This window comes from Astatotilapia calliptera, chromosome 6, assembly GCF_964374335.1.
Source record: "Astatotilapia calliptera chromosome 6, fAstCal68.1, whole genome shotgun sequence".
Lineage (NCBI taxonomy): Eukaryota > Metazoa > Chordata > Actinopteri > Cichliformes > Cichlidae > Astatotilapia > Astatotilapia calliptera.
The window spans coordinates 42709756-42737168 of NC_137427.1; the positions used below are offsets into that span (position 1 = coordinate 42709756).

Here is a 27413-nt window from a genome sequence, read left to right on the forward strand (position 1 = left end):
CCCCATGAGGCAAGACTTCACAGAGATTTAAAAACAAAAAACCCCTTCAACCTGGCAATTTTGGTTCAGGAGGCCCACCACGGTCCAGTTAAATGTGTGCAGATTTGTGCAATTTCTTAAAGCAATGGAACAACTGAGTAATACATGTAAAAAGGGAAATCAAGTAAATATGGAAACATCAAAATAGCCATTATTTTAACTGAATCCTTGCATCTCTCCCTTCATCTGTTTTCTTACATCTTTATCTGCAGGTAGTCTTTATCCTTCGAGCCTCTACCAGAGGCCTGGGAGCTCCAGGGTCTGCTGTCCTACCCCTGCACTCTTCTGGATAGAGATCAGGGATGTTGTTCCTGGGCTCTACTGGAGCCACTGGCCCAGTTTGGACAGTTCAGACGACCACTGTTGCCTTCATGAGTGTATTTGTTTATCCACCTTGAGAAATCACGAACACTTCATCTGTGATTGTTGTTTTTTTTCTTACCACTGTTCCTGCTATGGCGTTACCGCCCATCTCTGATGATTACCATCACCATAGCAGGAAAAAACAGTGGTAAGAACACCCCCCCCCCACTAACTAAGAATAACAATAACATAAATAATATAATGTGTAACATGGGCAGTATTAATGTGTCCCAGTTTTTTTAGCTGCAGTGACAGTTGACATGGCTGTGAGCAGTGTTTCCTACCTGTGTGGGCCTCAGTGGTGCACGGACACAAAATAAACAAATGATTCGTTTTCACGCGTGTTTAATGAATGAAAGATTTACTGTGGTACAATCAAACATTCTGTTACAAAGGTCCAAAATAACAACGGTGTGCTCTTGTTTCTGACACTTGACTCCAGCTGCAGTAAAGACATTCTTCACTACAGAGGAGGCATTAAAGAGTAGAAGTAAAACGTCAGGGATGGGGTCAAATTTACAGACATTACTTTTGGTAAACAGGTTTGATGAACTTAATTGCAAATAATATTGGCAGCTTCCAGCGTCACACCTCATCCTGTAGTAGATGCAGCTGCACTACATACACGGGGAAATCGTCCTGACTTATCACCAAGACTTAAAACTTGACCTCTGACACCGACTTTGAGGTCAGATGTTGAGGTCACCAGGATTCGACCTCATCCAAGATCTTTAGTCGCTGCACCTACGTCACCTGGATCTGCAGTAATCATATTTACAAAAATACACAATCAGCCTTTCACAGCTTGTTTGCTTAATTAAAACTAGCATTTGGCTCTAATGAGTGATGAGGCTCAGCTGCATGAAGCTAACTCGTATTAACAATATTAAAGCCCAGTATTGTAGAGGTGGCATCAGCCGAGAGGAGGGAAGTAGTGATAAAATACTGAATGCTGAAGCTCCGAGTGCCAGCAGTAATGACAGCATCTCCCAGTCTCAGCTGTGAATGTGAACAAAGGTTAAGTGATCTTCATGGAGGAGAACGAGCCTGGAAGCTTGACAGAAACAGATTTCTGATTTACTCACAACAGTTTGTTCATAAGCCTTATGAATTCCTTGACCCAGAGGAAGTTTTAAAAGAAAAACGTTAAAGCAGCAAATCAAAATATCTAAGATGCCAAAGTCAGGTTATCCTTGAGTTTTCCTTTGGACAAAGCAGGAGGCGAGAAGACAAACACAAAAAGAGGCATCAAAGTCCCTTTGACTCACTGCCTCATTCAACAGCTCCCCAAGGTGAGGCATTTGCATTTTCACTTGGTTGCACAGTTCAGCATTCCAGAGCAGTTAATGGAGCTAAAATCAATGACAATCTCAGTCCTCTTGGGCTTGAACTGCCTGTGAAAACACCAAACACACACAGACTGGTCAGAGACGCACCTTTACACACAGAAAATGCTTAAAGAAAAGAAAATGCACCTTTGAAAGATTTTTATTGGCCTCCTACTCTGATAAGTTATAACAAGGTTCATGTAGAGGTTTGTAACCACAAAAATCCATAGTTCAGCTCACAGACACGTCTTGGGATCTTTTTAAGCCACATCGAGCATCATAACTTGGGTCTAGCAGGTGTTCCTGAAACGGCCCCCGAGTTGCACAGGCCTCCCCGAGTCTTGTCTGTATGATGAGCTTTCTAGAAGTGCAGGGTTACGATACTCGTTTGAAACAACTGTGATACAAACAGTGCTGTGGCTGCAGACAGACACAGCTCTTCCCCTCACTAACAGCAGAGTCCAGACTGTAGAGAACTAATCGTAGCAAATAAAGAGTCGAATCCAGAGCAGCACAGCTGCAACTCAGGCCTGAACAGAGAGGCTGCATGCAGGTCTGTACAAGATAATAAAGTTGATCATTTCTACCTTTACGATTATTTATTAGTGTGTTTCTTATTTTGTTGTGACCAGCTGTGTTCTTATCTTTAAAATGCAGGTGTGATCAGTGCATCGTTCACAGTGAGTGCTCTGGCGGGTACCTTTTTATTTTAGTCTAACAGCAGACCTTATCTACAGCTCATTAGATCTTGTTTTAACATATGGCATCGAACCTGAACATTTAACAGTGTTTCCTGAAAACCCTCTCCTGTCTGATCATTTCCTGATAACATTTACATTTACAATAATTGATTACACAGCGGTGGAGAGTAGACTTTATCACAGTAGATGTCTTTCTGAAAGCGCTGTAACTAAGTTTAAGAATATAATCCACCCACTGTTATCATCTCCAATGCCCTGTACCAACACAGAGCAGAGCAGCTATCTGAACGCTACCCCAACAGAGGTAGATTATCTTGTTAATAATTTCACCTCCTCACTACGTACGACTCTGGATACTGTAGCTCCTGTGAAAACTAAGGTCTCTAATCAGAAGTACCTGACTCCGTGGTATAATTCTCAAACACGTAGCCTAAAGCAGATGACTCGTAATCTGGAGAGGAAATGGCGTGTCACAAATCTAGAGGATCATCATTTAGCCTGGAGAAATAGTTTGCTGCTTTATAAGAAAGCCCTCCGCAAAGCCAGAACATCTTACTATTCGTCACTGATTGAAGAAAATAAGAACAACCCCAGGTTTCTCTTCAGCTCTGTAGCCAGGCTGACAAACAGTCAGAGCTCTGTTGAGCCAACCATCCCTTTAACGTTAACTAGTAATGACTTCATGAACTTCTTCACAAATAAAGTTTTTATCATTAGAGGAAAAATTACCAATAATCATCCCACAGATGTAATATTATCTACAGCTACTCTTAGTACCATCGATGTTAAGTTAGACTCTTTTTCTCCAATTGATCTTTCTGAGTTAACTTCAATAATTACTTCCTCCAAACCATCAACGTGTCTTTTAGACCCCATTCCTACAAAACTGCTCAAAGAAGTCCTGCCATTAATTAATTCTTCGATCTTAAATATGATCAACCGATCTCTAATAATCGGTTATGTACCACAGGCCTTCAAGCTGGCTGTAGTTAAACCTTTACTCAAAAAGCATCTCTAGACCCAGCAGTCTAATTATAGGCCAATCTCCAACCTTTTTTGCTTTAGTAAAAAACAAACAGTTAAATGTGTAACTTCTTTACACTGACAGAAAAGAGTTTCACTGGTCTGGCCACCTTAGGATCAAAGTGAGCTGTTTGTGGTTGTAAAATGTAAAATGACTTTGATCCCTCTGGTCTATAGGGTTGGTGAAATCTTGATTTGGTACTTTCTTGGGATCACCAGCAGGTGGAGCTGTGGCTGCTCTGCACACCCTTGATCCTATTTTTCAGCCGTTCATCCCAGCTGAGGAAAACGACACGTTTCTCCCGCTGAAACAGGCGCTTTACTTTTCTTTACATCTTCTTTTCCCTTTAAATCAAATACATCAATCATCCTTTTCTGACCTCCATAACAATTCCAACCCTTTCACCACATTTTCACTTGCACAGTTCATTTGTTGTGCTCCCTTCCATGTCTGTCCGCTTAGTTCTCAGATCTGGTGGTCCTTTGTTTATACTGACTTATTGTAAGTCAACACGTCTAAAAGATAGCTGTTGTTGTTAATTGGGGCTATGTAAATAAGCGTACTGTATGTCTTGATGCATGCTCAGTCATCCAGGTAAATCCCACAGTTTGATTGTGTTCATCTGGACGCAGCGCTGTCAGAGGGAGAAACCTCTCGTCACTCATCCAATTTACAAATGCAACCTGAATTTTGTGAATTTGCAGAGTTCTTGGTAACTTTGTAAAGCAATCAAATAGAAATAAAACAAAAATACACCCACTTTAGCCTCTGCACTCAAGAAATGTTTTATTGCAACTGATATAAAATCTGAAGTTTAAGATTTGGATGCAGTTCCACTTACTCGTGCTATTGGATTTAGCATGCATCTATTGGGCAGTCTCAACTACAGTCACAGTATGACAACATTCACAGAGATTTTTCTCTGTACTGAATGAAGGAGGAATTGTGTGAAATTTAGGTGAAGCACCATCATCACAACAACTTTTAAGAACAAGCACAAGCTTTCGTTTTGCTATTTGGCCATAATATCTGCAGCAGTGGGATTCTGCAAGCATGGAAAAGCTTCCTGATACATCCTGAGTTACAACATTCTGAAAGTGTCCGAGACAGACTACTGCAGAAACGTAACCACCGCCTGGCCTGAATTCAGTCTCTGGTCCGGAGTAGTTTGGCCGTACTTAAGGCAACAAAGCATCAGTTTCTCCTTCTAGACTAACGTGTAACTTACCTGCACTCGATCTTTGCCATACTGAGCAGCCTTCTGGAAGCAGTCATTTCAGGTGTGTCATGGTACTTATCAGAAAGATACACCACCTCCTTCAGACCTGGAGAAAGTGAGGGAGGGGTCATAAATTAATCTTATTTGATATTACAGAGGATGGAATATTGCAAATCAATTAAGGTTAATTGATTAAACACTAAGTAACAGACACACCGATGAGGGTTTAACACTTTTTAAATATACACGCTTTTCTGTTCCAAAGGACTGACCCACTCTGCAGCCTGATGTAGCAGTGAATCACATTCTTAAATGTAAAAAAGGCCATCTATGTCCACTGTGAATGACCATTATTGAACAGAGGTGGTGGCCACAACCCACACTCACACTTTGCACCAGGTTACATCGTGTATGTCAAGTTTATTTATAAAGCACATTTAAAAACAACCAAGGCTGACCAAAGTGCTGTACAAGAAAATACAAATATAAAATACAATAAAACACAAGTACATAAAACACCTCACTGATAAAACAATAAGTTAAAACAATAAGTTAAACCTTGCTAAAAGCCAATGAGAAGAGGTGAGTTTTAAGAGCAGTTTTAAAAGTTCCTAGGCTTGTGGAGAATCACAAGCGTGAACCTTTAATCTGACAAGTAAGTCAGGTGATAGGATGTGGCTCACCTGAAACCCCTGGAGGTAGTAATAATAATAATAATAATAATAATAATAATAATAATAATGGATTGCATTTATAGCGCTTTTCAAGACCCTCAGAGCGCTGTACAATTCCACTGTTCATTCAGTCTCACATTCACACTGGTGGAGGCAGCTGCAGGTGTAGCCACAGCTGCCCTGGGGCAGACGGACAGAAGCGAGGCTGCACCACCTCCGGTCAACACCAGCAGGTGGTAGGTGAAGTGTCTTGCCCAAGGACAAAGACAGACAGAGCTGGGGATCGAACTGGCAACCTTCCGGTTACAAGATGAGCTTCCCAACCCCCTGAACCACGGTCGCCCCCTACGCCCTCTTATCACACCTTGGCTCATATGATAACACTGATGACTAATAGATGGTCAGCGACCACTGGGGTTTAAACACTGTTGGTTTGAAAACAGCCTCTCGTCCTCTTGGATGAGAGGCTGTTTTCATCTTCAAAAAACCTAAAGAAGTCAAACTGCCTTCCTTTCAAGCTCCTAAGACGACCACATCCTGGGTGACCGAGTACCTGCACAGACAGCAAATCGCATTGTTATTATAATTTATGTCTTCTCTGAGCAGTCTAAATCATCTAGAACTAAATGAAAATGTGAATAACTGGGTGGTCTTTGAAACAAATAGGGGGAAAGATGTTGTTCTCACGATGTGGTCAAGCATGCTGCAAACACTGGTACTTAGAAAATGTGCCAAGAAGAGGCAGAAAATGAAAGCTGACTGAAACAGATGCCACACACCTCAAACTTTTAAGTACTGGGAGAGAAAAGAAGATTACTGCTACGAAGAAGTCTTAACTAGTCTGAGAAGATTTTCAGAATGACCATAATGAAGAATAGCTGCTAAGAAGCAGCGACTGAGCATTAAGGAGGTCAACAAATGTACAGGAAGACTTCAGATCTGTCAGGGAGCTGCAGGTGACTGCTACTAGGTACTGGTTCCTGTGCCCACACACACACACACACACACGCACGCACACACACGCACACACACACACACACACGCACACACGCACACACACACGCACGCACGCACGCACGCACGCACGCACGCACGCACGCACGCACGCACGCACGCACGGGGGGTTACATTTCTGGAAACAACATGGGGAAATTTGTGAAAATTGACATTGTCTACAACAGCATCTTGTTGCATCATGGAAACCCTTCTGGACTGTTGTGGGCACCAACAAGACAAAGGCCACAAGCAAACTTTAAAGCGACGCCGAGCTTAACTAACCAAGAAAAAGTAACTTTGATTCGGACAGTCCGTCAGTTCAAGTACTCAAGTGTGGACTTTAATTCCACTGCACACTTTTGGGATTTGGTGGATTTGGATGGATCACACAAAGTTTCATCCAAAGCAGGTCGATGGGAACAGCTAGAAACCTTTTGTAAGTCACTAACAAAAGAGCATCACAGCAAGTACAAGAGCAATGCCAGAAAACATGCAAGCTGTTATCAAAGCCGAGAGAGGCCATAAAAATACTGTTTCTAACAAGTTTCTTTGTAGAATAATAGCTGGGCACAAATGGAAATGTGCTTTAATCACAATTTTTTAAATAGTTTTGACTCTACTTGACAACATATTTTAAATCAGTCATTATGGGATGGAGGTGTGGACTTTTAACTGAATATATAACTCTTACAAGGGACAAGTCACAGAAAGACAAATACAGTCGTCTGACTTTGTTGGGTGTCTGCTAGATTTGTTATTCAGACAAACTGGTGATGGCTAACCAATCAGACCATAATAATCCATTATTATTATTATTATTATTAAAAATGAAGTGAGTTCTGCCAACATTGGCGGCTGTGACTCCTAATATTATTACCTGGACCTTCATGAATCAGTATGAATGTAGAAACAGTTACAGTGTGTGCTGTTAATACTCACCTGCCTGAATAATGAGCTTGGCACACTCATTACAGGGGAACAGCGCCACATACATGGTGCAGTCCTTCACATCAGCACTGTTCTTATTCATAATAGCATTCAGCTCTGCGTGGCACACTGTGAGACACGACATCGAAACAAACCTCAGTCACTAAAACACACTGCAAGTTTGATAGCACTTCATCATGTAGCCTCTGCTGCCCCCAACTGGCCAAACGTTTGAAAATTGTTCCACCCACTTCCATGATCACAGGTGCATAAAATCACACACAGATAAACATCTGTGAAAGAATGAGTCGCTCAGGTGTGAGGGCAGATGAACAGATACTTTTGGCAGTATGGTGCAAATGTAGATAGGATTTGGTTTACTCCAGACATTCTCCCACACATAAGGTGGATGAAAGCAGGAGTGCTTTGTTACTTTAATGCACCAAATACACCATTTTAAAACAAGCTGTTGTAGAAGAAAGCAAAAATGACAGTGTGCATTCTCACCATAAGGGTATTTAGTGTCAAGCCGGTCATCAGCAGAGCGAGACCATGGCAGCAGGTCATCATTACAGCCATTAGGCATACCATTGTAACCGATGCCCACTATCTTATTCTCCTGGTTCACTATACATGCTCCCACCTGTGAGAGACACCGAGACAGAGGGACATAAAGAGAGGGACACACACAAAGAACTGATTCCTATATTTATAAAAACAAGACCATCAAATTAAAATTATTATACCACCACGTCCTATTTTACAATAAGGCATGCCCCAAATTCGCTCCCTGACAGACTTTCTAATATTCAGCTCACCTTAAATTTGTGTGTGTTTTCTCTTTCTTTCATCTGCATATTTAAATTGGGAGGAAATACAATTTTTGGGGCACGTTCAATTTTTCCCTGTTTTTCTTTCCTTCAGAGTCTGAGTAACTGTGTTAAATAATCATTACATCAACAGTGAACATCACATCTGAGCAGGCCTAAACCTTGTCTCCCTGTTTTTGGACAGCAAGAGGAAACAAACTAAACTAGGATTGTGCGAAGACAGCTTGACAATGAAGGTGACGTTTGACCGTTTTCACATTAAACTATTGCATTAGAAACGTTCCTGCTAATACATTATATTTTAACACAATGGGAGATTGTGCCTTTCGGCCGGCCTGGGAGCTCCTCAGTGTCCTCAGACAGCTGGGGAGAGATGAGCGAGCAACCACACATTCTCATGCCAACATGCAAATGACAACAACAACAGTAAACTCATAGTAAAAGACTCTTCTAAACCTGAACCACACCTCAGTTCTGTACACCAGAAATTTGGATATGAACTCATAGTAAAGTATCTGTTTCAGCCCTGACAAATAAGCAAACGCAGACGTACCTGGGAGCTCGGGTCTTTGCTTCTTTGTGCTGACAGAAAAGCCACAGCCATGAAGTACTCTGGCCACTCAAGGTAGTCCTCTCTTTTCTTGGTTTTGCCACTATAGAGAAAAAACCCAAGAGATTTATGAAGTTATGTGAGAGAAAACAAAAACTGTCCAATTCTGGTTTAAGGGACTTCACAGCTTTGTGAGCCGTCACTCTGGTACCTCACCATCAATGTTACGATTCAGTTTGTGTTATCTGATGTGTACATTCGTATGTATTAATTGATGAGCTGCCAAAACAATCATTTACATATAAACACCACAGAGTCTCCTGAGTAGAAGCTCAATGTGCATAACCTTTAGTAAAAGCTTGAACATAATGGTTTTCAGTATCAGCACTTGTAACAAGACTGATACTATTCAGATATACACCAATTAGTCACAACATTAAAACCATGTCACTAATACTCTGTAGATCTTCCTCCTGCCCCAAAATCAGCTAAGCTGTCAGAGTATGGAAAGAGTGGACACAGTGCCTGTTGTGTCTGGCACTGGGATGTTGCTCTGGCTGCCCTCTGCAGCAGTTTACAGGGATGGTAGGGTGCCAGCGTTAGTGTCCAACAGACAATGACAACACTGAGAGTTTTTAATTGTATTAAAAGATGAATAAGAATTGTATTACTATTTAGTATTGCACATTATTTTTTTAATTAACATTATGAATAATAAAAATAATATTTCCCCCAAAATGACTCACATAAGCCCCCTGACAAACAAACCTCTGTACTGAGCCACAAACGATAACACAAACTACTGAGAGCCACGGGGCTTATGTTTGGAGAAACAAGGGCCAGATGTGCAACCAAAGAAAACTGTCCCAGCAGAGAAAAAGCAGAGGCGGCAGTGTTAGGCTGTGGGAGATACTTCCTAGTGTCTGGAAAGAGGGAACTCATCGAGGTGGAAGAAATCATGAAGACAGAAGGATAATGGGAAGATGATGAAAGCTTTAAGCAGTCAACAGCAAAACTGGGTCTGTTGTTGCAACAAGGACCAAAACATGTGTCGATCTCGGAAAACTCCACTTCAAGCGAGACTAAACAGATAACCTGGAGTACAGGAAGTGTATTTGGGACTGACGTCACTCCCGATTATCGTGTTTGAGAGAATAAATGTAGAAAAAACGGGATTTAATTTGGTTCTCGGCAAGGTAGAGCCGTGCAGGTATCACTGGGAGCAGCATCAGGAATAGAGCCTCTGCACACGGTGAGTCAAAATCCACAACAGTGCAGATTAAAGGTTCACGCTTTTACTATTGGATCGGTAACTTGGGGTATGTTCCGACCTTTTATGCAATTTTTTTTTTGGCATTCCACAAAATCTCTCCAACTGGGAACTTCCGGCGATGCAGGAACGCACCATAAAACTCGAAACGTCACTAACAGCCCAGTGAGACAGTTTTACGACCTCCGAGCATTAAAAATAAATGTGAAAAACACTGTGACGGACTGATAAATGAAAGACATTGGCTCAGGGTGGAACATATACTAAAACACTACGTAACAGCGCACCACACGCGGACAGACTCAGCTGCTTCTCGGTGGAAATCCGAGCCTTTCCCGTCACGTGTAGAGAAAGGTTACCTGTTTAAACTAGAACGCTGTTGGGTTTCTTCCATATTGTAACAAGTAACTGGTATAAATCCCTCTGACAACGGCAGCCTTTGTTGATACCGCACCGTGAACCACGTCACAACACAGGAAGAAATCTCCCGCGCTTAAGGCCGGACTGTGGGAGTTTTTCTGCCCTGACTTTTGCTTCAAAGGACTGCAGCTTCTTCGGTCACAGTGGCGGATCGAGAAAGTCTTACAGGGGTGGGGCAGGGTGGCATATACGTCTTTGGTAAAGTACGTGAAAATCACCTATATGTAAATGGAGCCAACAAAGCACTTTAAAACTATTTATTATATCATTCTCTCCACAGCAGGCTGAAGAGCCTCCTGTAGACCCGCCCACATGTAACTCACACTGGGTTGATTGTGTTAGAGGACAGGACAGTGCTCTTCCTTGATAATTATTCACACAATGACCATATGACACATTTATAGTAAGTTTAACATTAATGACGTTTCTTATTGGCCAAAGGTCCTTGTACCCCCTCAACTGAACTGTACAGATCCACTTCTTTGAACTATGACATTCAGTCATAATGAAAACGATAAACACCCACATCACTAATTACTTGAGCTCAAGCTCTAAGAACATAATTAGAAGGTTAACAGCTGCCATATAAAGAGCAGCACTTGTGAAGTACACTTCATGTCTGTTTGGCACTAACAGGTCATTCATCAGCTTGTGCAGCTACACTATAGAGATAAAATTCAGGTATTTGCAGTCAACAAGCTACAAGGGTATAAAAGTGGCTCATTCTAAGGAGCTCTGAATTCTGAGCACGGTAACGTAATAGCATGGCACCTTTGCAACAAGTCCCTCTCTCCTATATTCTGTGACCAGCTGTAAGTAGTATTACTGCAAAGTAAAAGAGTTCAGGAAGCCCACCAAATCTGTAGCCAAACGTTAAAGAGGGAGGGTCACTGACTGATGAACTCATGGTGCACCAGGACCTTTATTAAGACAAAAGTAACAAAAACATCATGTGAAATCACAATTTTCCATTTTAGTGCTGGAACTGGTGACACCAGCAGACTCTTGTATGCGAGGCTCTCCCAGAGCGCTCTGTTTCTGGTGGAATGCCGTTCAGTCGGACGCAGGTCAGGTGACTGATAATATTCAGTCTTTACCCTAAAAAGCTCTTTGTCTGAATCGTTGTGCTGATAACTTTCTGTTGATGCATTGAGCTGACTGTGAGTGCTCCGGTTTACATCTCTGCATGAATTATATTGATGCTGTCAAACCTTTTACTCCCTTTGATATCTCTGTCTGTTTGTTAAGCCTCACTATTTTTCTCTGATTAAACTCATTAATGGGTGGATATGTACCTGTATAATAAGTATACAGTATACTAAAGTATAGTAAAGCTTTAGTGCACTAAAGCTTTGAGTGTTATTATTCAGTGTTCAGTGTGCAACAGACTGGAGGTGCTCTTCAGCCTGCAAATCTCACAGTTAAAGAAGTATAACTGCATCAAAACAGCTTTACACTGAAAATCAGGCTGCTTCTACTGCAGAAGTACAATCAGGTACTTACAAGTTGGCAACGTTTTGTATCCCGTCAGTAGCCCATTTACACTCTTCCTAAACAAACAAACAAACAAACAGCAGGTTAAGAAATAAACACTTCAATTTGGACACCTTGGAAAGTTTTCTGTTTTCAAATGACACAATCTCAAACACACACACACACACACAGGTGATGGCAAAGCTGCGTGTAGCCACAGCCACCCTGGGGCGCACTGAGGAGAGGCTGCCGGACACTGGTGCCACCGGGCCCTCTGACCACCACCAGTAGGCAATGGGTGAAGTGTCTTGCCCAAGGACACAAGGACCGAGACTGTCCGAGCCGGGGCTCGAACCGGCAACCTTCCGGTTACAAGACAAACTGCCCACTCTTGAGCCACGATCGCCCAAATAAATAAAATCCAGGAATAATGTTCTCAATTGGTCAGTAAATGGTGATTTCCTACCAAGTTTGGTCTACAAAATAAGTTTCTGTAGTGATAGCAGAGATAAGCCAGAAGTCGTCCTCATATGCCCAAATATGGGCCTTGTACCAGGAAGCAAGTTTAACATACCCAGGGTATCTTTTTGTTCTGGATTCACTGACACTAACATCAGCAATCACGGTGAATGGTCACATGAAGCTGGTTACCAACCTGTTAAGTTACCCTGGCTTTCCTAATCTAGGTACACGCGCGTGCAAGGGGTGACACTGGCAACATCTGACCAATCCCACTGAATACTGAGCAGCAGCTTTAAATGTGTCAGACAGTAAGACTGGAAAAAATCTACTATAAAGAAAGAAAAGAAAAGCTGGCAAAAATGCCAACAGACTTATTCCATTAAATGAACGTTTAAATTAGCATAAGACAGTTTTGTATTTTTTAGCTGCATCCCAGATGGTGTTGAACAGTCTGATGGAAAGCATAAATATAAAAACATAATTAAGTGTAAGTTTATTCTATTTGCGACTGATATAAAGTACAATTAGGTGTCCTGAGACTTAATTATAGGCAGTGATTTAATGATTCCACAAAATCCCAGAACACTCCAGGTTAGTGACTGAGCAAAACTACAAACATCTCAAATGAATTTTCCTAAACGACTGTGTGATTTCTACCATATCATGTTGAGGTTTCTCTTTAGATACGTGTCACTGTGACTCGCAGCCAAAGAAGTCGTGGAGGTGCCAGCAGGTCTAAATGAATGGTACTTAATTGCATAGACAGCATAACAGAACAGAATTTAAAATAATAACACAAAATTTAAAGTATGGTTAACTCATTCCAATCATGAGAAAGCTTGAAAACATAAGGTTTTCAACTCAGCTTAATTACCTTTTTTTCCAAATTACTCAGTGCACAAACAGTCAAGAAGGTCACATGTCTACACTTTGGTCTATTACGACTACAACACAGGACAGATAAGGAGCAAATTACTCACCTTTGAAGGATCAATTGTGTAACTGGAAGCATGTGATGAGGTAGACGACTGGCATGGCTGTGTATTGTGCACCTAAAAAAAGACGAGAAGGCAAAAGGAGATGCAACTAAAATGGCCATTTTTAAACCATTTGGGTAAACTGGTTGCAGATTACCAATCGTTTAGAAAAGGTGGTTTAATTTAATCTGAAAAAGCCGATTCACGAGGTCCTGATTCGATTCAATTAAATTTGGACTCAGATATAAAAATATGGATATGCACTTATAAATGATCAGAATTATAATATATTTCCTGTCTATGTATAAAACCAAAGCTGACACTGTGAGACTTCATCAGAGGTGTGAGCATCACAGCAGAGGCCTTTGTGTCAAAGTGACTGAAGATCAAACAGAGAAACATGAAGCAGATTTTCCTGGATTGGCTTTTTATAGCAGATAATCTTAAAAATATTCTGCAGTAGAACAAAAACGTAAGAAAACCATCAATCAGCATCTGAACATGGCCTGATGCTGCTGAAGTGAAGCAGAGCAAAGTTAGAGGTTTGATTACAGACACAGCTGAGAGTTTTGCAATTTGGCATCAAGTTTACATTTGTTCGATATAAATTTGATTTGAATCAGGAAATCAATGTTTTAAACCCACCCCTAATCAATTGCCACGTATCAACAGAATTACAGGGAGAAAAGCATGTGCACACACCTACCTCTGTATTTCTCTGTTCGAATTTTGTTTCCAACAGCAGGACTCTGCTTATCAGCTTTTCCCAGCTTTCTCTGGATACGGTGACGACTTCTCCCACATTCTGGAAAAGAATATGATAATTACAGAAAAGAAGCGCTCGGGTTATTCTCTTTCCTGTTGTCTATCAGAGAGAAGACTAAAACAAGACTAAAGAAAGGGCAACATATTTTAAATAAGTAGGGAGTATCTTAGCTTTGTCTGTTTTCCTGCCTTGCTCCAGGCGTTTCTCCAGAATACTGACCTTGCTGAGGCCAGACACTGCATAGCTGAGCTTTTGTTACCATCCCTGAGTTTGGACCCAGTGTTTTCAGTTGAACGTTTTTCAATATTGATATTTTAAGCGAAGTAGATGAGCGCTTTCTCATCTACTTCAGTTCTGGGTTTTAGTTTATTTTGCATCCTTAGGGTCCCCAATGAATCTTGTTTCCACTGTGGTCCCTGTGCTTCTGTAGCTTTGTCTGTTTGTGATTCCATGTTTTGTTACTTCCTGTACTTAAGTAGGCTTTTGTCTCCTGTGCTTCAATGTCCAGTTTAGGTCCAGTTGCCTTGTCATGCCTTATTTGTTCCCTTTGTGTCCCTCTGTAGTTACTCTCATCTCCTCAGTCAGTCATGTGTCCATGTATTTTGACCTTTTGTCTGTGTCAAGTAAGCATATGAATGCTCAGTTGTTCTCCCAGTGTCTCCCAGTTTGTTCCTGCCACTCTTCTTCCTTGTCCTCATCACCTGCCATGTTTCTATTGTCTCCATGTGTGTTCTTTGCTGTGTGACTCCTTTGCTACCTAGTGCCATGGTTTTCTCTAATTGCCTAGTGTTCTGTATTCCTGGCTCCAGTGAGCTCTTTATTTTGCATTTCTGGAATGTCACATGCAATAAAGCCGTTTTTGAGTTCAGGTTTTGCCTCTCGAGACCTGCATACTGGGTCCAAAACTTGTCTGCCATATACACCACTCATGGTGTTGACATGTGTTCAACCCTGAACATATCCTCAGACTTTCATGCCTATTAAACTTTGAGACGCACTGAATCTTTTAAGATTTTTTGACATCATTTGTTAAAGAATGTCCAGTATATTGGACATGATACACCCACCCTGCTAGGGAAAACAATGTGCATTTCCCGACTGGTTGTAAGTGACTGCGGGAGGTGACGGTAGCAAAACTTCAGAAAGTGTGACACAAGCTTCAAAGTGAAAGAGCTGTACCCAACATCTCTCAAAGCACAAATGGTCTCAGTTTCCAATTTGCACTTTCCACAGATTCATTATAGCTTGGAGAGTTGCCAGCGAGTGTTTATAAATAAATTTGTTACTTACGGACAACTATGGCAACTATGGGGCGATCGTGGCTCAAGAGTTGGGAGTTCGTCTTGTAATCGGAAGGTTGCCGGTTCGAGCCCCGGCTTGGACAGTCTCGGTCGTTGTGTCCTTGGGCAAGACACTTCACCCGTTGCCTACTGGTGGTCAGAGGGCCCGGTGGCGCCAGTGTCCGGCAGCCTCGCCTCTGTCAGTGCGCCCCAGGGTGGCTGTGGCTACAATGTAGCTGCCATCACCTGTGTGTGAATGGGTGGATGACTGGATATGTAAAGCGCTTTGGGGTCCTTAGGGACTAGTAAAGCGCTATACAAGTACAGGCCATTTACCATGCTTGCCAACAAATCAATCACACGGTGCTGTTTGCCAACTGGTGAGCGAATCACAGGTCTGTCTGACCGGGGCTTTACCAGAGATGTTCCCATCAACCTCGAGTAACCACTTGCAATTGGTCAGGGAGTACCCAGTTTCCCCCTCACAACCGGTACTTGCCAGATGGCCACTGACTATCGTCAAAGCCTGTGTGATTTGGGCCTTATTCATTTTATTCTAAATTATCATCACGATTTTCACGGGTGGAGACAAGTTAATGTCACATGGTTAGCAGTCACGTGTTAGTAAAATCTCAAATAACCAACATCTGTCACAGGAGTTCACTAACATGGAGGCTGTTGTCCTTATCCTCTTTTCCTGGCAGCTCTGCAGCGTCACTGCTGGAAGAATCAGGGGAGTGTACGTCACCAGAGGCACATGTTCCATTATACAAGGACAATGGTTTAGTATGGGAGGAGTTTGTGGGAGATGTCATAGGATTTTCCATGTGATGTATGACAAATGACTTCCTGGATACCTAAAATAGATAAAAACACAACGATCAGCTGTTAATGTTACATTATTATCGTCACGCCTCTCTGTAAACGTGATCCTCCAAACATCTGTGAACGGCTTTCAGTTAACAAAGACATGACTTTCTTTGAGTGCCTGTCGCATTGAGTAAACTGCATCACTGATGTACAGTTGTGTACAATGCTATGCCATTCTCTGGACATCAGCTGGTCATGTACGACTCCACACCAGACTTAGGTGCCAGAGCATTCGACTCTGGGCTACAGGACTGCTGTATGGTAACCGTTTCTCACACTGTGAGGTGGAACTATGGGCTGTGACTGATGAAGCTTCCAAAGTCCACAAGAACACACAAGTACGCATATTGATAAATGGCCCACGAGTGGGGTTGAGCTGTACCATACAGTGGAAGAAATGCATATGTACTTTATTGTTACCATTTTTTAAACTGGCAAAAACAAAAAAAAGCACATGGGTGGCAGTTCTGTTTTATTTTTTAACTGGCAGGTCCACTGGCACGATTATTCAGCAGCAACCACCCCATCTCATGTCCATAATTTGTCTCTTTTTTCCACTGCTGGAGAATATCAAGGCAGCTCTCTGATGTTATGAAATGTATTGAATGCCAATGAAGTAAATGACAGTGTATTTGACCACTTTAGCACCTCTGCTGTTTTCTGTGTGGCTGCAAACTGTGGTACAAATGGTATTTCTATTTATCACTGTGAGAACAAACAAGTCTGACTTTTAAAAGTCAACACACTTGTATTTGGTTCAGAAAAATCATCAGAAACATTCTTAATATTAGACTTTTTTGGCCTAATATATTCATCCTATACTACATATGATTTGTGGTGAGTATGTAACAGTTATAGTTTAATGTAGTAACTAATAATCAGTACATTACACTGCTGTGTTACACTGTTACTCAGCTGAATTGTGTGTGTCTCAGTGGTTTGTCCTCTGAGCCATTCAAATGTTTTGGGGGGGTTTTTTCGGGGCTATTTTCGGGGCTTTTCTTTATTTCTTTCACTGTCCTTTCTTTACTGAGACAGGACAGTGAAGAAAAGACGGGAAAGCTGGGAACGAACAGGGAGAAGACACAAGAAATGGCCTCAGGAAGGATTCAAACCTTTGCCTCTCCAGTAGGCGTGCAGCATATGGGTCACCTACTTGAACCAGTGAGCTATACTGGTCCCTGTGGAGATCCTGTTCAGAGTAGTTAACAGTATTTTTTACTCAGGAATAAAACATTGAGCAACTCTCTGTACCTTTGGATATTATTATATCTTGTGACAAGTCATATATTAAATGTTTGCTTTGAGAAACTTGGAGTGAGAAATGACTGGTGTAACACAGTGTGCCACTTGTGACCCAGCAACAAACACAAACTCAAACACACTACAGAAACTTCTGGAACAAGCGCTCTCCATTTGAGGCAAATACATGGAAATAAAAACAAATGGCAGGTTTCGTACCTTCTTCAGCTGGCTGTGTTTCTGCAGGACCAAATTAATAATGTCACAGATGACAGAGATTTTCCTTTGAGAGAAGCCCCACTGCAGGAACTGCTGCTTGGTCAGCAAGGGCTTATACTGGAAGATATCTCGTAACACCTTGACAGACAAAACGGAGACAGGAAACACACTCACAAAGCTGGACACATTGTTACAGGACTGAATGGACTTTCTTATAAAGCACTTTTCTACTGTAAATGGGATTAAAAGTAGAGAGAGCGGGCTCGCTGTCTGCTCTTTGGTCAGATGGAGGCAGTGTACACAGTACGTGCTACAGCCAGTCTGTGTGTACTCCTGCTGTTGCTGGTCCATGATGAAGAGTGAAGCACATACTGACAGTGATGAAGAGTGAAGCACATACTGAGCTGAAGTGTTGAAAACAAAAAGATCTAAACTGCAGTCTTTGCTGTGCTTTTCATGCTTTATTTTTTGGTGTTTGCTGTTTTTTAGCACTTCTTTCGTTCCCAGTGAACGTTATCATTATTGGATTAAAACACACATGACATTATCGAGCAATGCTACATTAGACTTGTGTTTAGGAATGGGCACGCTATAGCTCTATTAGCTATCCCTTGTGTAACATGTGTTAACACTGTATGTAAACCCTTTAATTTCATATCTATTCTTTACATACCTGGTCAACAAACCTTTTCTCTGCACCCTTGCTTGTGACCATGGCTAGCTTTCCTTACTTTGGCTTGCCTTCCTTAAAGTGTAGCGTGTGAAAGTATAATATCTACACATGTGGAAAATACTGGCAGTGACCAGTGGTACCGCTCAGCATCCTCGTAGATACACCTACAGCATCAGTTTCAATACCCTACATCACCCTGCTCTCAAGTGATCTCATTCACACGATTTTCAGAAACCGTGACCTCTGACCTGGAGGTAGACATCACTGATATTCAAACTTGTCCAAGGTTTTGGTAGAAGGGTGACGACAACACCCCACCAGCTTTTTACTACTGAGAGGTAAAAACTACTGACAAACGATGTTGTATTATTTTAAATGTGTCTCACATTATCCTTACAAATACCAAGCTACAGCCACAGACAGCTTTGTGTCAGTGATTAGCCTCCTGCTTGCTGCAGCGCTCTGACATCATCAGATCTACTCTTCAGTGCAATGAAATTATAAGAGCTGTTCTTATCCATACACCTTTTCCTAATATTTAGCATTTCTTTATATTTATTTTTTCCTTTCAGTAATAACTGCTTTCCTCACACAACAAAAGGCCAACTGTGTGATTACTGAACGTAACATAACTCAATGAATGAAGCATGACAGGATTTGGAAACAAACAACAAGGTGAACCAGATAAATGTTCTGTGTTGTAACTAATGTGGGTGAGTTCCTCATGCTTTTCATTCCCTATACCAAACATACTGTTTCTTAAGTCTGTTTGTGTGCATCCTTTATTCCTGTTGTTGCATCCCCGTAACAATGTTTAATCACAGAAACAGGCCTCACACAGAGTAACACAAATAGACCCATGTTCTTGGCAATGGTAGGTCAACACTTTTAGGTCAATACCATCTTTGAACGGTTGTCATATAGTGCTCTGCAAAACTCTTAAGCAATCCTTCATTTCTTTCTTATTTTTTATTCCAATAAGCTTCTGTTCATTTCTTAACAGTGGTCTTGAGTAATAGTTCCTGAGGCCTTTTTCTTTGAACGTTGGCGGCTTTTTCATTCATTTCCACTCAAGTCCTTGTATCTGACCATTTTCAGAAGAATGGTTTTTCTTTGTTAAGCCTCTTAACACCAACCTGTAAATCACTCGAGCATAAAAAGCGGCCTAACTCGAGGGATGAACCAGTGCTTTGTCAACATATAACAGAAACAAAGAATCAAACTTAAATTGTGTCTAGCACAGACCTGACAGAGGCATCTAACCCGAGGGCGCAGACCTCAGCACTTTTGAAGCACGGAGAAACAAGGGGCGGCTCAATCAGTATAACAGTTTTTGCGCATTAGCAAAAAGACAACACTCTAAACACAGGAATTTGTTACCTTATAAACGGCCTCTGTAAAGCGGAGGTCAGTTTTACCCGTCAGCTCTAAACCAGCTGCCATCAGTTGCTCAGCAAAAGGTGGAGAGAAGGAGGTGAGAGTGAAACTCAGTATTGGCAGAAAAGCTGATGGATCTCCTTTGGACAGCCTGGCAGAGTAACACACAACAGCATTCACAGCATTAGAGCAGATACAGAAATCCATCTGCTGTGCTGATTACACATTCGTCGCTTTTCAGAATCAGGTCGTTCAGAACATTCAGATTTACATTTTGTTCTTTTTTTATTCATCTGGTATATCTGATATGTATTTACACAGACCTGACAGAGGTACAACCATCTGTATTATGTGCAAATTTACATTCAACATAAATACTTACAGAATATGTACAAATTCATGCAATCATGCAATCCTGCATCTTCCCAAAATGGTAAATGTAGTATTATGGGGTATTACAGGCTTTTGGTTGTTTTGTTATTACATTATTAACATACATTCACACATACTTAATCATGTAGAACAAGCCAAGTATTTTCTTACTATTTCTTACAAATGATTCCAAGAACCGTGAAATGATGGGCGGTGCTGCCAAAGCTGCAGAATACACACATGTGCTCTGATACCAATTCACAACCTCTGCCTAACTGGAACCCCGGTGTGAGGCTGACACTTGGTCTGCATGGCCTTAAGTGGCAAACATTTATCTTTCAGTCTTCACAAAGAGCAGCCAGTCTATTGCCAGAATTGTGAACAACCTGCTAAGGACCAAAGTGCTGAACAAAAAAAACATACTGGAAAAACCTGGAAGGTGCAGAGATATTTCTCAGTATTGGGTGGAGCATGTTAGAAAAAAAAAGGGCAAAAAACCCCCAAAACAAAACAAAAAGAAACATTGGACCTAACATTCATTTGATGCACAGGCAGGGGTGGAAATTAGCACTCGCCACTGGCGGGTTTATATTTGAACAGAAAAATACGTTCAATTTGAGATGCGCCTGGGTTTCTGCTATCTAAATGCCACTATGCGATCCGAGCAGATACTAAAATGTGACGTCGTCAGACTGGCTGGTCAGTAGCGTCACACGATGAGTCATGAGAGCGTCCTGTTCACAAAAATTAAAACTGCCATTTTTGAAACCCGGCAAGGGGAGAAATGGCTACAAAAAACAAGTCGATCCGAGGAGGTGCTAATGGAAAAGGGGCTCTGGAAGGAGGAGGAAAATTTCAACAGTAGCTTTTGAAATGTAGATTTACATTTCTGGAGTTTAGTGGGACGAGTCAAGGGAGGAACCCAAAGTTAAACTGTGATTTTTTTTTTTTTTTTAACGAAAACGTGAAACAAGCTGACAATGGTGAGCTACACGACTGGCTTGTTTTTGATGAGAGCAGCCAGTCAGTGTTTTGTCTTTCGCCCGTGCATGCACACACACACACCCCTACTATAAGCCTACAATGAGAATAAGCATGTAACCTATGTAGTTAGGTCAGGTATTATTTACATGTATAATATAAGATTATGCCACATGCTGACTGCCTGTTGTAAGATTTAATCATTGGGATTAATGTGCAATGTTTGACTTGGTTCTGACCTATTGTGATAAGCCAAAGAAAAGGCTAGTCAGAGTACCCGTCCCTGCAGCTGTGTTTGGCCTGAGGACGGGTGGGAAAGTTACCCAGCAGCAGGGGCGGGGATACTGGTCCTATATTAGGGGACCAGAGGACACCCCAGCACTCCCTTTTCTCCTGCTGCTGTCCATCTCTGGGTCGCTCTGCTGTCTGTGCTTAAGGCTGTGCACCCCGGGATTTTTGCTTTGCTTGCTATACTCTGTATGTATTTTCTTGCTGTTCATATGATTCAGTGTAAACTCTGTTCCAAGAATTCTCCTCTTTTCCAGCATCTTTTTGACTGCCTTGATTTTAATTGGATCTAAAAAAGTTGGATCTCCACATCGTCGGTGGGATAAGGTTATCAGGATGGCTTCAACCACACTACGTAGAACGTGTTAAAATCTGCAGGGTTCATTTTGTGACAACAGTGATACCTAGTGTTTAACTGGCAACATCAAGGCGATCCATTCAAGCTCAGTTAAACTAAGAGGCTCCACTCACAAAGATTATTGTGCAGCTTGGGGGGAGCAAGTGTCAGGTAAAGAGTAGGGGTGGGGGAAAAAAAATCGATACTGTGTAGTATCGTGATATTTTGTTTGCTAATAATGTATCGATACAGGAACAGCAGAAATCGATATTTTGTTACAAAAAAGGTTTTTGTGCTCTGACTTCAGAGCACGTTGATCCTTTTTCTGAGCAAGAATCCTGACATTCCTTCACTGTCCAAATGTGTTTAACTTTTTTTTGGCAGCAATAAACATGACAGTTTACTTATTTTAATTTAAGACATGTTTTATTTTAATTAAGTTTAAAACTTTTTTATTTAACGTAAAATTATATTTTGTTTTAATTTACTTTCAAATTCTTCAGTTGCTGAAGGGGCTGCATAGTTTTCATATTGCATAGTTCAGAATAGCTGTAATTGTACCAGATGGTTGCATTCAGTTAAGTTGGACTAGACTGTAATACAAACCGTTCAGTTTGTCAACAATAAAACTGACTGAGATGAGAGAAAGACTGAGTGTGAGACTTTGTTATTAGATAAAATGAATATTGATCAAGTTTACCTTTATGGACAGAATCTGAATATCGCAAAATATTTTTAAAAAATCGCAATAATATCGTATCGTGCGTTAAGTATTGTGATAATATCGTATCGTGGGATGTTTGGTGATTCCCACCTCTAGTAAAGAGTGGGCTGTCTTTCTTTATGAAGGCTGATGGATTGATCCACGGCTCCACGAGCCCACCTGTCAAAGTGTCCCTGAGCAAAATACTGGAACGGCTGCATCCATTGGAATGTTATCTAGCATTTATGAATGGAAATTAAGTAATACGCTTATAATATTCATAATAATATGCTCACTAAAAAAGACAAATATTACTAGCAGTAATTGGAGAAACGCTACAGAAGAAAATGTTTAAGAAAGCACTGGCAATTCACAAAATATCACATTTCTGCAATGAAGAGAAGGAAGGAATAAGTCAAAGAAAAGAGACTTAAAACAAAATCTATTTTATTCATGAGCATGAGAAGTTCACTACTCTCTGAATTAAATCTTATTTATTAGCATTGGCTATGGGTGCTTATTGTCGCACTCAAAGTAAATGGATGGAGCAATGCAAAAGGAACACCAACTGGAAAAAAGAAATCAACCACATACATAAACTTAGAACGAACAATGAAAATATCTGAAAACTCAACAAATCTCTGTTGTTATTGAGGGATTTTACCAAAAGCTACAGTCTGAAAAAACTTAACCTTTCTTTACACAGATTAAAATGAGGGCACAAATTATTGACAAAAATCAATGGAAATGATGTGATCAAGAATTATCTCTGAAAGAACTCAAACAGTTTATCAGTAAACTGAACAAGAAAAAATCCCCAAGTGATGATGGACTCACTGGAACATTTCAGAGGCTCTTTCAAGATCACATCACTGACTTATTAAATGTTTTAAAGGAGGCCACAGACGCTTGTAGGTTTCTTTCACCAATGTGTCGGGGCTTAATTACACCTGAACCTGATAAGAATCAAATGATACAAAATGATAATTGGAGGCCAGTTACACAAATTAACAATGATGTCAAATTACTATCTTATATTTTTACAGAAAGACTTCAATTCTGTTTGGATGCCATTATAGTTGAGTGTTAATCAGGCTTTGTGCAAGGAAGACAATGATGCATTTGAAGGGATCGCCATCTCAGGCCAGGAAGTTAACAGATGATACAGCTATCTCCTCGAAAGATGAGTTTCAGATTAAAAAACTGTATTAATGCTTTCTCTGAAGTATCAGGTCTTACTTCAAATAACAAAAGGTGTCCTGTTCCCTCTCAAAGAAGCTTGTATCCATAAAGAAATTGAAGGTATTCCTGCCAAAGAAGTAGTAATGACCTTATCTGGGGATTCATATTTGTCAATATCAGTCTGAGAGAGAAATATCTCATTTTCAGCATCAAATTCAACCTGAACTGGATCAAACGTGTCATTAGAGACAAACATAGATTCTGGTATTTAATACCAAACCTTATTTTTAAACATAGAGGGACAGAATCCCTTCTTATGTAGCGCTTTACACAACTTGCCTCATTCGCTGCCATTTGCACAAACACTTTTTTCTATGCTCTTTCTACACAAGTGCTTTCTATCTAACATTCACACACATTCATACTCCGATGGATCATTGTGAAACTTGGTATTAGTATATTGCCCATTCAGACTGGAGGAGACAGCGATCAAACCACCAACCTTCTGATTAGAAGGTGATCTGCTCTTCCTGCTCACCCAAACAAAACTCCAATTCCGTTACAAGCATTTTCATGCTGGCTTCATCTTTACAAACATAATTTTTCCCGACATAAATCTCTGATTTGGAATAACAAATGTATTAAATACAAAAAAATATTTTATATCATAGACTTCATTAGGGCAGCCCGGTGGCATACCTCACAGCAAGAAGGTCCTGAGTTCAAGTCCATCACCTCGCCGGGCCCTTTCTGTGTGAAGTTTGCATGCTCTCCCCGTGTTTGCGTGATATTCTGGGAGTTAGCGGGGTTAGGTTCATTGGTAATTCTATATTGCACATAGGTGTGAATGTAATTGCAAATATTTGTATGTTTCTATGTGTTGGCCCTGAGACAGACTGGCAATCTGTCCAGGGTGTACCCCGCCTCTCACCCTATGGAAGCTGGGATATGCTCCAGCCGCCCCGCGACCCTGAAAAGGATTAGCTGAAGAGGATGGATGGATACTTAATTGTACTTCATATCAATATTGATTACATCCACCTTTGTTCTAGCGTTCGTGTCACATACAAATGATGTCACGGGATGGTCGACTGCATTGCTATAACGACCTCAGGCACATTAGGCTGTACTCGATAGTACATGTAATGGAAACATCAAATGGTATGCTTCTCTCCAATGAAGAATTTTGTCTACATCTCAATTTAGCTATAAATCATGACGATGATGCTAAAGTATTTGGCTCAATACCATCAGGGGTTTGTATGCTTTTTAAGAATAAACCTAATATTCCTTCATACCATATGCCGTTGGTATCTCCAATACAAACTGTCATTGGTAAGATATGCTTATCTAAGTATTCTGAAAACAACAATAAATCTATTAGACCTTTATTTCAGAATAGCATAACCAGGGCTGCACATAAGTGGTCCGCGGGTGAGCATTCGCTGTCAAAATAAAAAATGCGCACAAGATAAGAAGTTGCAACGCGTGTTTGCATACATAAGATTTTCTGGAGGAGGACAGACATTTGTTTAGAACTCTTAAAGATGTCAAGAAGCTCCTTTAAGCAATTACTGTGATGTTCCTCCACCTCCAAAGAAATGTCAGGAGTCCGAACCACAAAAGAAGCGCGTATTCTCGGAAAAGTGGTTGCAGGAGGTGAGCTGGCTTCAAACAAATGATGAACGCACAGAGATGTGGTGCAGAATATACATATATATATTCTAAGTTTGGAAACTACCTAATCAGTTTTTAATTACCAACAAAGTTAAAGACATTTCTTATAAGGTAATACACAGAATTTACCCATCTAAAGATTATCTTCAAAGCAAATTCAAGTTAGACATTGATGCAAACTGTAGCTTTTGTAAGACTTGTAAGGAATCTGCTATGCATCTTTTTTGGTTTTGTCCCCTTGTACAAAACTTCTGGCAGAGATTACGTGTCTTCATCTCAGAAGATGGATTTAAAGGTTTTGTACTATTTTGGAAACATGTATTATTTGGTCCCCACAAAAACCAAAGACAATTCAACATAGATATGATTAACTTGTTAATCTTAAAGGCTAAATTTCATATTCACAAATCCAAATGTTTAGGAAGACATCCCTCCTTTTCTATGAGTTTTTGCAATATCTTAATTCAATTAAGAAATCCGCTAACCCAAAACTATGGTTGTATGTGGAAAAATGAAGATCCTTCAATCACCGCTCTTTGGTTTAATTAGATAAACTTCTCCCCCTAGCGTATGTGTATTGTATGTTCTGGCTAATGTTTGTTTGTTTCTGGTACAGTTTCTGTAAGTACAAAACCTTTAATGCAATACTGTTTCATTTTACTTTGTATTGTACCAATCTTTAAATAAGGATCTTATTTAAAAACAAACAAACAAAGAAGATAGGAATGGAAAACGATGGCGTCGAGCCGAATAGGCACTCTTGGGAACGAGCTTTGTACCCTTTAGCAGTAAAAATGCTACAACTGAAGAGCCGTGGTTTTTAATCAAAGTGTTTTTCTTACACAAATTACTAATAAAACATTGTAACGCGAATACTGTTAGTTTGGATCTCTTTAGTAACAAGGGACTGGCGGTGGTGACGCTTACCCATTGTAGTCGACGTATCCCGGGTACTTGATCACTCGCAGGAGAGCTTCCAGTTTACGGAGATAACCTTGAACATCTCCAGTAGACAACATTTTAAATAGATGTAAAAGAAAGAAGAGCCCGTTGATACCAATCCCCGCTTTATTCCCAAAAAGGTACGAAGGAGTTTCTCTGTTGTGACAACGCCAAATTTAAAGAAGCCGAATTGATTGTTTAAAAAGTCGAAGCTCTATTAACACTCCTTTATCCTCTTTTCCACAAAGAGACATAACTCGTATGAATCATTCTTCTGCCGCTTTTCCTTTTCCTTTAGCTAGTTTTGTTTCTCCCGGGTCGTCAACAACGCGACGCTCGATTGGCTCTTCTTCTTCTTCTTCTTCCTTAGTTATTAACGGCAGCTTGCATCCAACAATGTTGCACTACTGCCATCTCTTGGGCTATACTGCTACATCATTTCCTTATATGCTCCTGATGACTTTGGTACTTCTCAGAAACGAAATTCCTTTCCCTTCATCATGATTTAACTGAGCAACCACATTCTCAAACTTCAATTCCCTGTTAGTATCCATTTCTACACTCGATATTCTTCTTTGATTGACTTATTTCCGGCAGCTAATAAGCACACGTTCTATTGTTTCTATAGCATTACACCGATTACATAAACCAGCTAGATGTTTCCCCATGTTGAAAGGAGTGCCATTCAAAGAGCAATGACCTGTTCTTATTCTATTTATTATTATCCCCTCCGGCCTACTTATTCCTCTGTCTTGTAACTCCAACTGTATTTTATACAGTTACCTTTTACCTCATTACTCCACACCATTTTTCATAATGTACTATTTTCCAAACTAATATATCTACTAAAATATCTACTCTTGTAATAGCTTCCTTAGCCAGCTTATCTGCTCTTTTGTTACGCTAAATACATACATACATACAATTCTACACCACATATACTAAAAACTAAATTGATGTTCTTTTTTGAAATCTTGATATTTTATTTTATAATTCAGGAGCCACTACTGCTACACCAGTTGTTTCAGTTTTTGGCTCTTTCGATCCATCTGTATAAATCTGCAAGTAATCACTCTACTTGATCTCTACTCTGTTATAAAATTCTTAACAAATATCTGTTATATTTCTTCTCTTTTTAATATCTGATGTCTACAGTTGTGTATTTCCATGGGTCCTAATTCTGTGCTATATACTTGAAATACTCTACCAACCCACCCAAAACTATTTTTTAATCCTTTCATTTTTCCAAAA

General features: G+C 40.6%; 1 protein-coding gene across 2 annotated transcripts; it reads right to left on the reverse strand.

The window, feature by feature from the left end:
• Positions 1-730: 730 nt before the first annotated feature.
• Positions 731-26519, reverse strand: LOC113024787 (uncharacterized). Of its 2 annotated transcripts, XR_013909872.1 has the most exons (13): positions 26148-26519; positions 19684-19831; positions 17631-17768; positions 15968-16156; positions 13960-14058; positions 13257-13328; positions 11845-11891; positions 8655-8754; positions 7779-7914; positions 7284-7400; positions 4684-4780; positions 4019-4089; positions 1697-1796 (listed from the first exon to the last, which is right to left on the reverse strand). XR_013909872.1 is itself a non-coding variant. In XM_080303280.1 (12 exons), exons 1-12 carry the CDS (start codon positions 26237-26239, stop codon positions 1712-1714), a joined length of 1320 nt encoding a protein of 439 aa, XP_080159406.1. In that variant the 5' UTR covers positions 26240-26519; the 3' UTR covers positions 731-1711. The 2 variants fall into 2 exon arrangements, 1 of the variants encoding a protein (XP_080159406.1); XM_080303280.1 differs by lacking the exon at positions 4019-4089 and having other exon boundaries at positions 731-1796.
• Between the last annotated feature and the right edge of the window lie 894 nt (positions 26520-27413).

Bases quoted from the DNA above. Each gene is read 5' to 3' on its own strand.
- LOC113024787 (XM_080303280.1), bottom strand. From the start codon at position 26,239: ATGTTGTCTACTGGAGATGTTCAAGGTTATCTCCGTAAACTGGAAGCT. The intron at 11,892-13,256 runs GTGAGTAATTTG...TTGTTTGTTTAG, and splicing joins ACACAATTGATCCTTCAAAG to GAAGAGTGTAAATGGGCTAC. The intron at 8,755-11,844 runs GTAAGTACCTGA...TTTTCTCTATAG, and splicing joins ATACAAAACGTTGCCAACTT to TGGCAAAACCAAGAAAAGAG.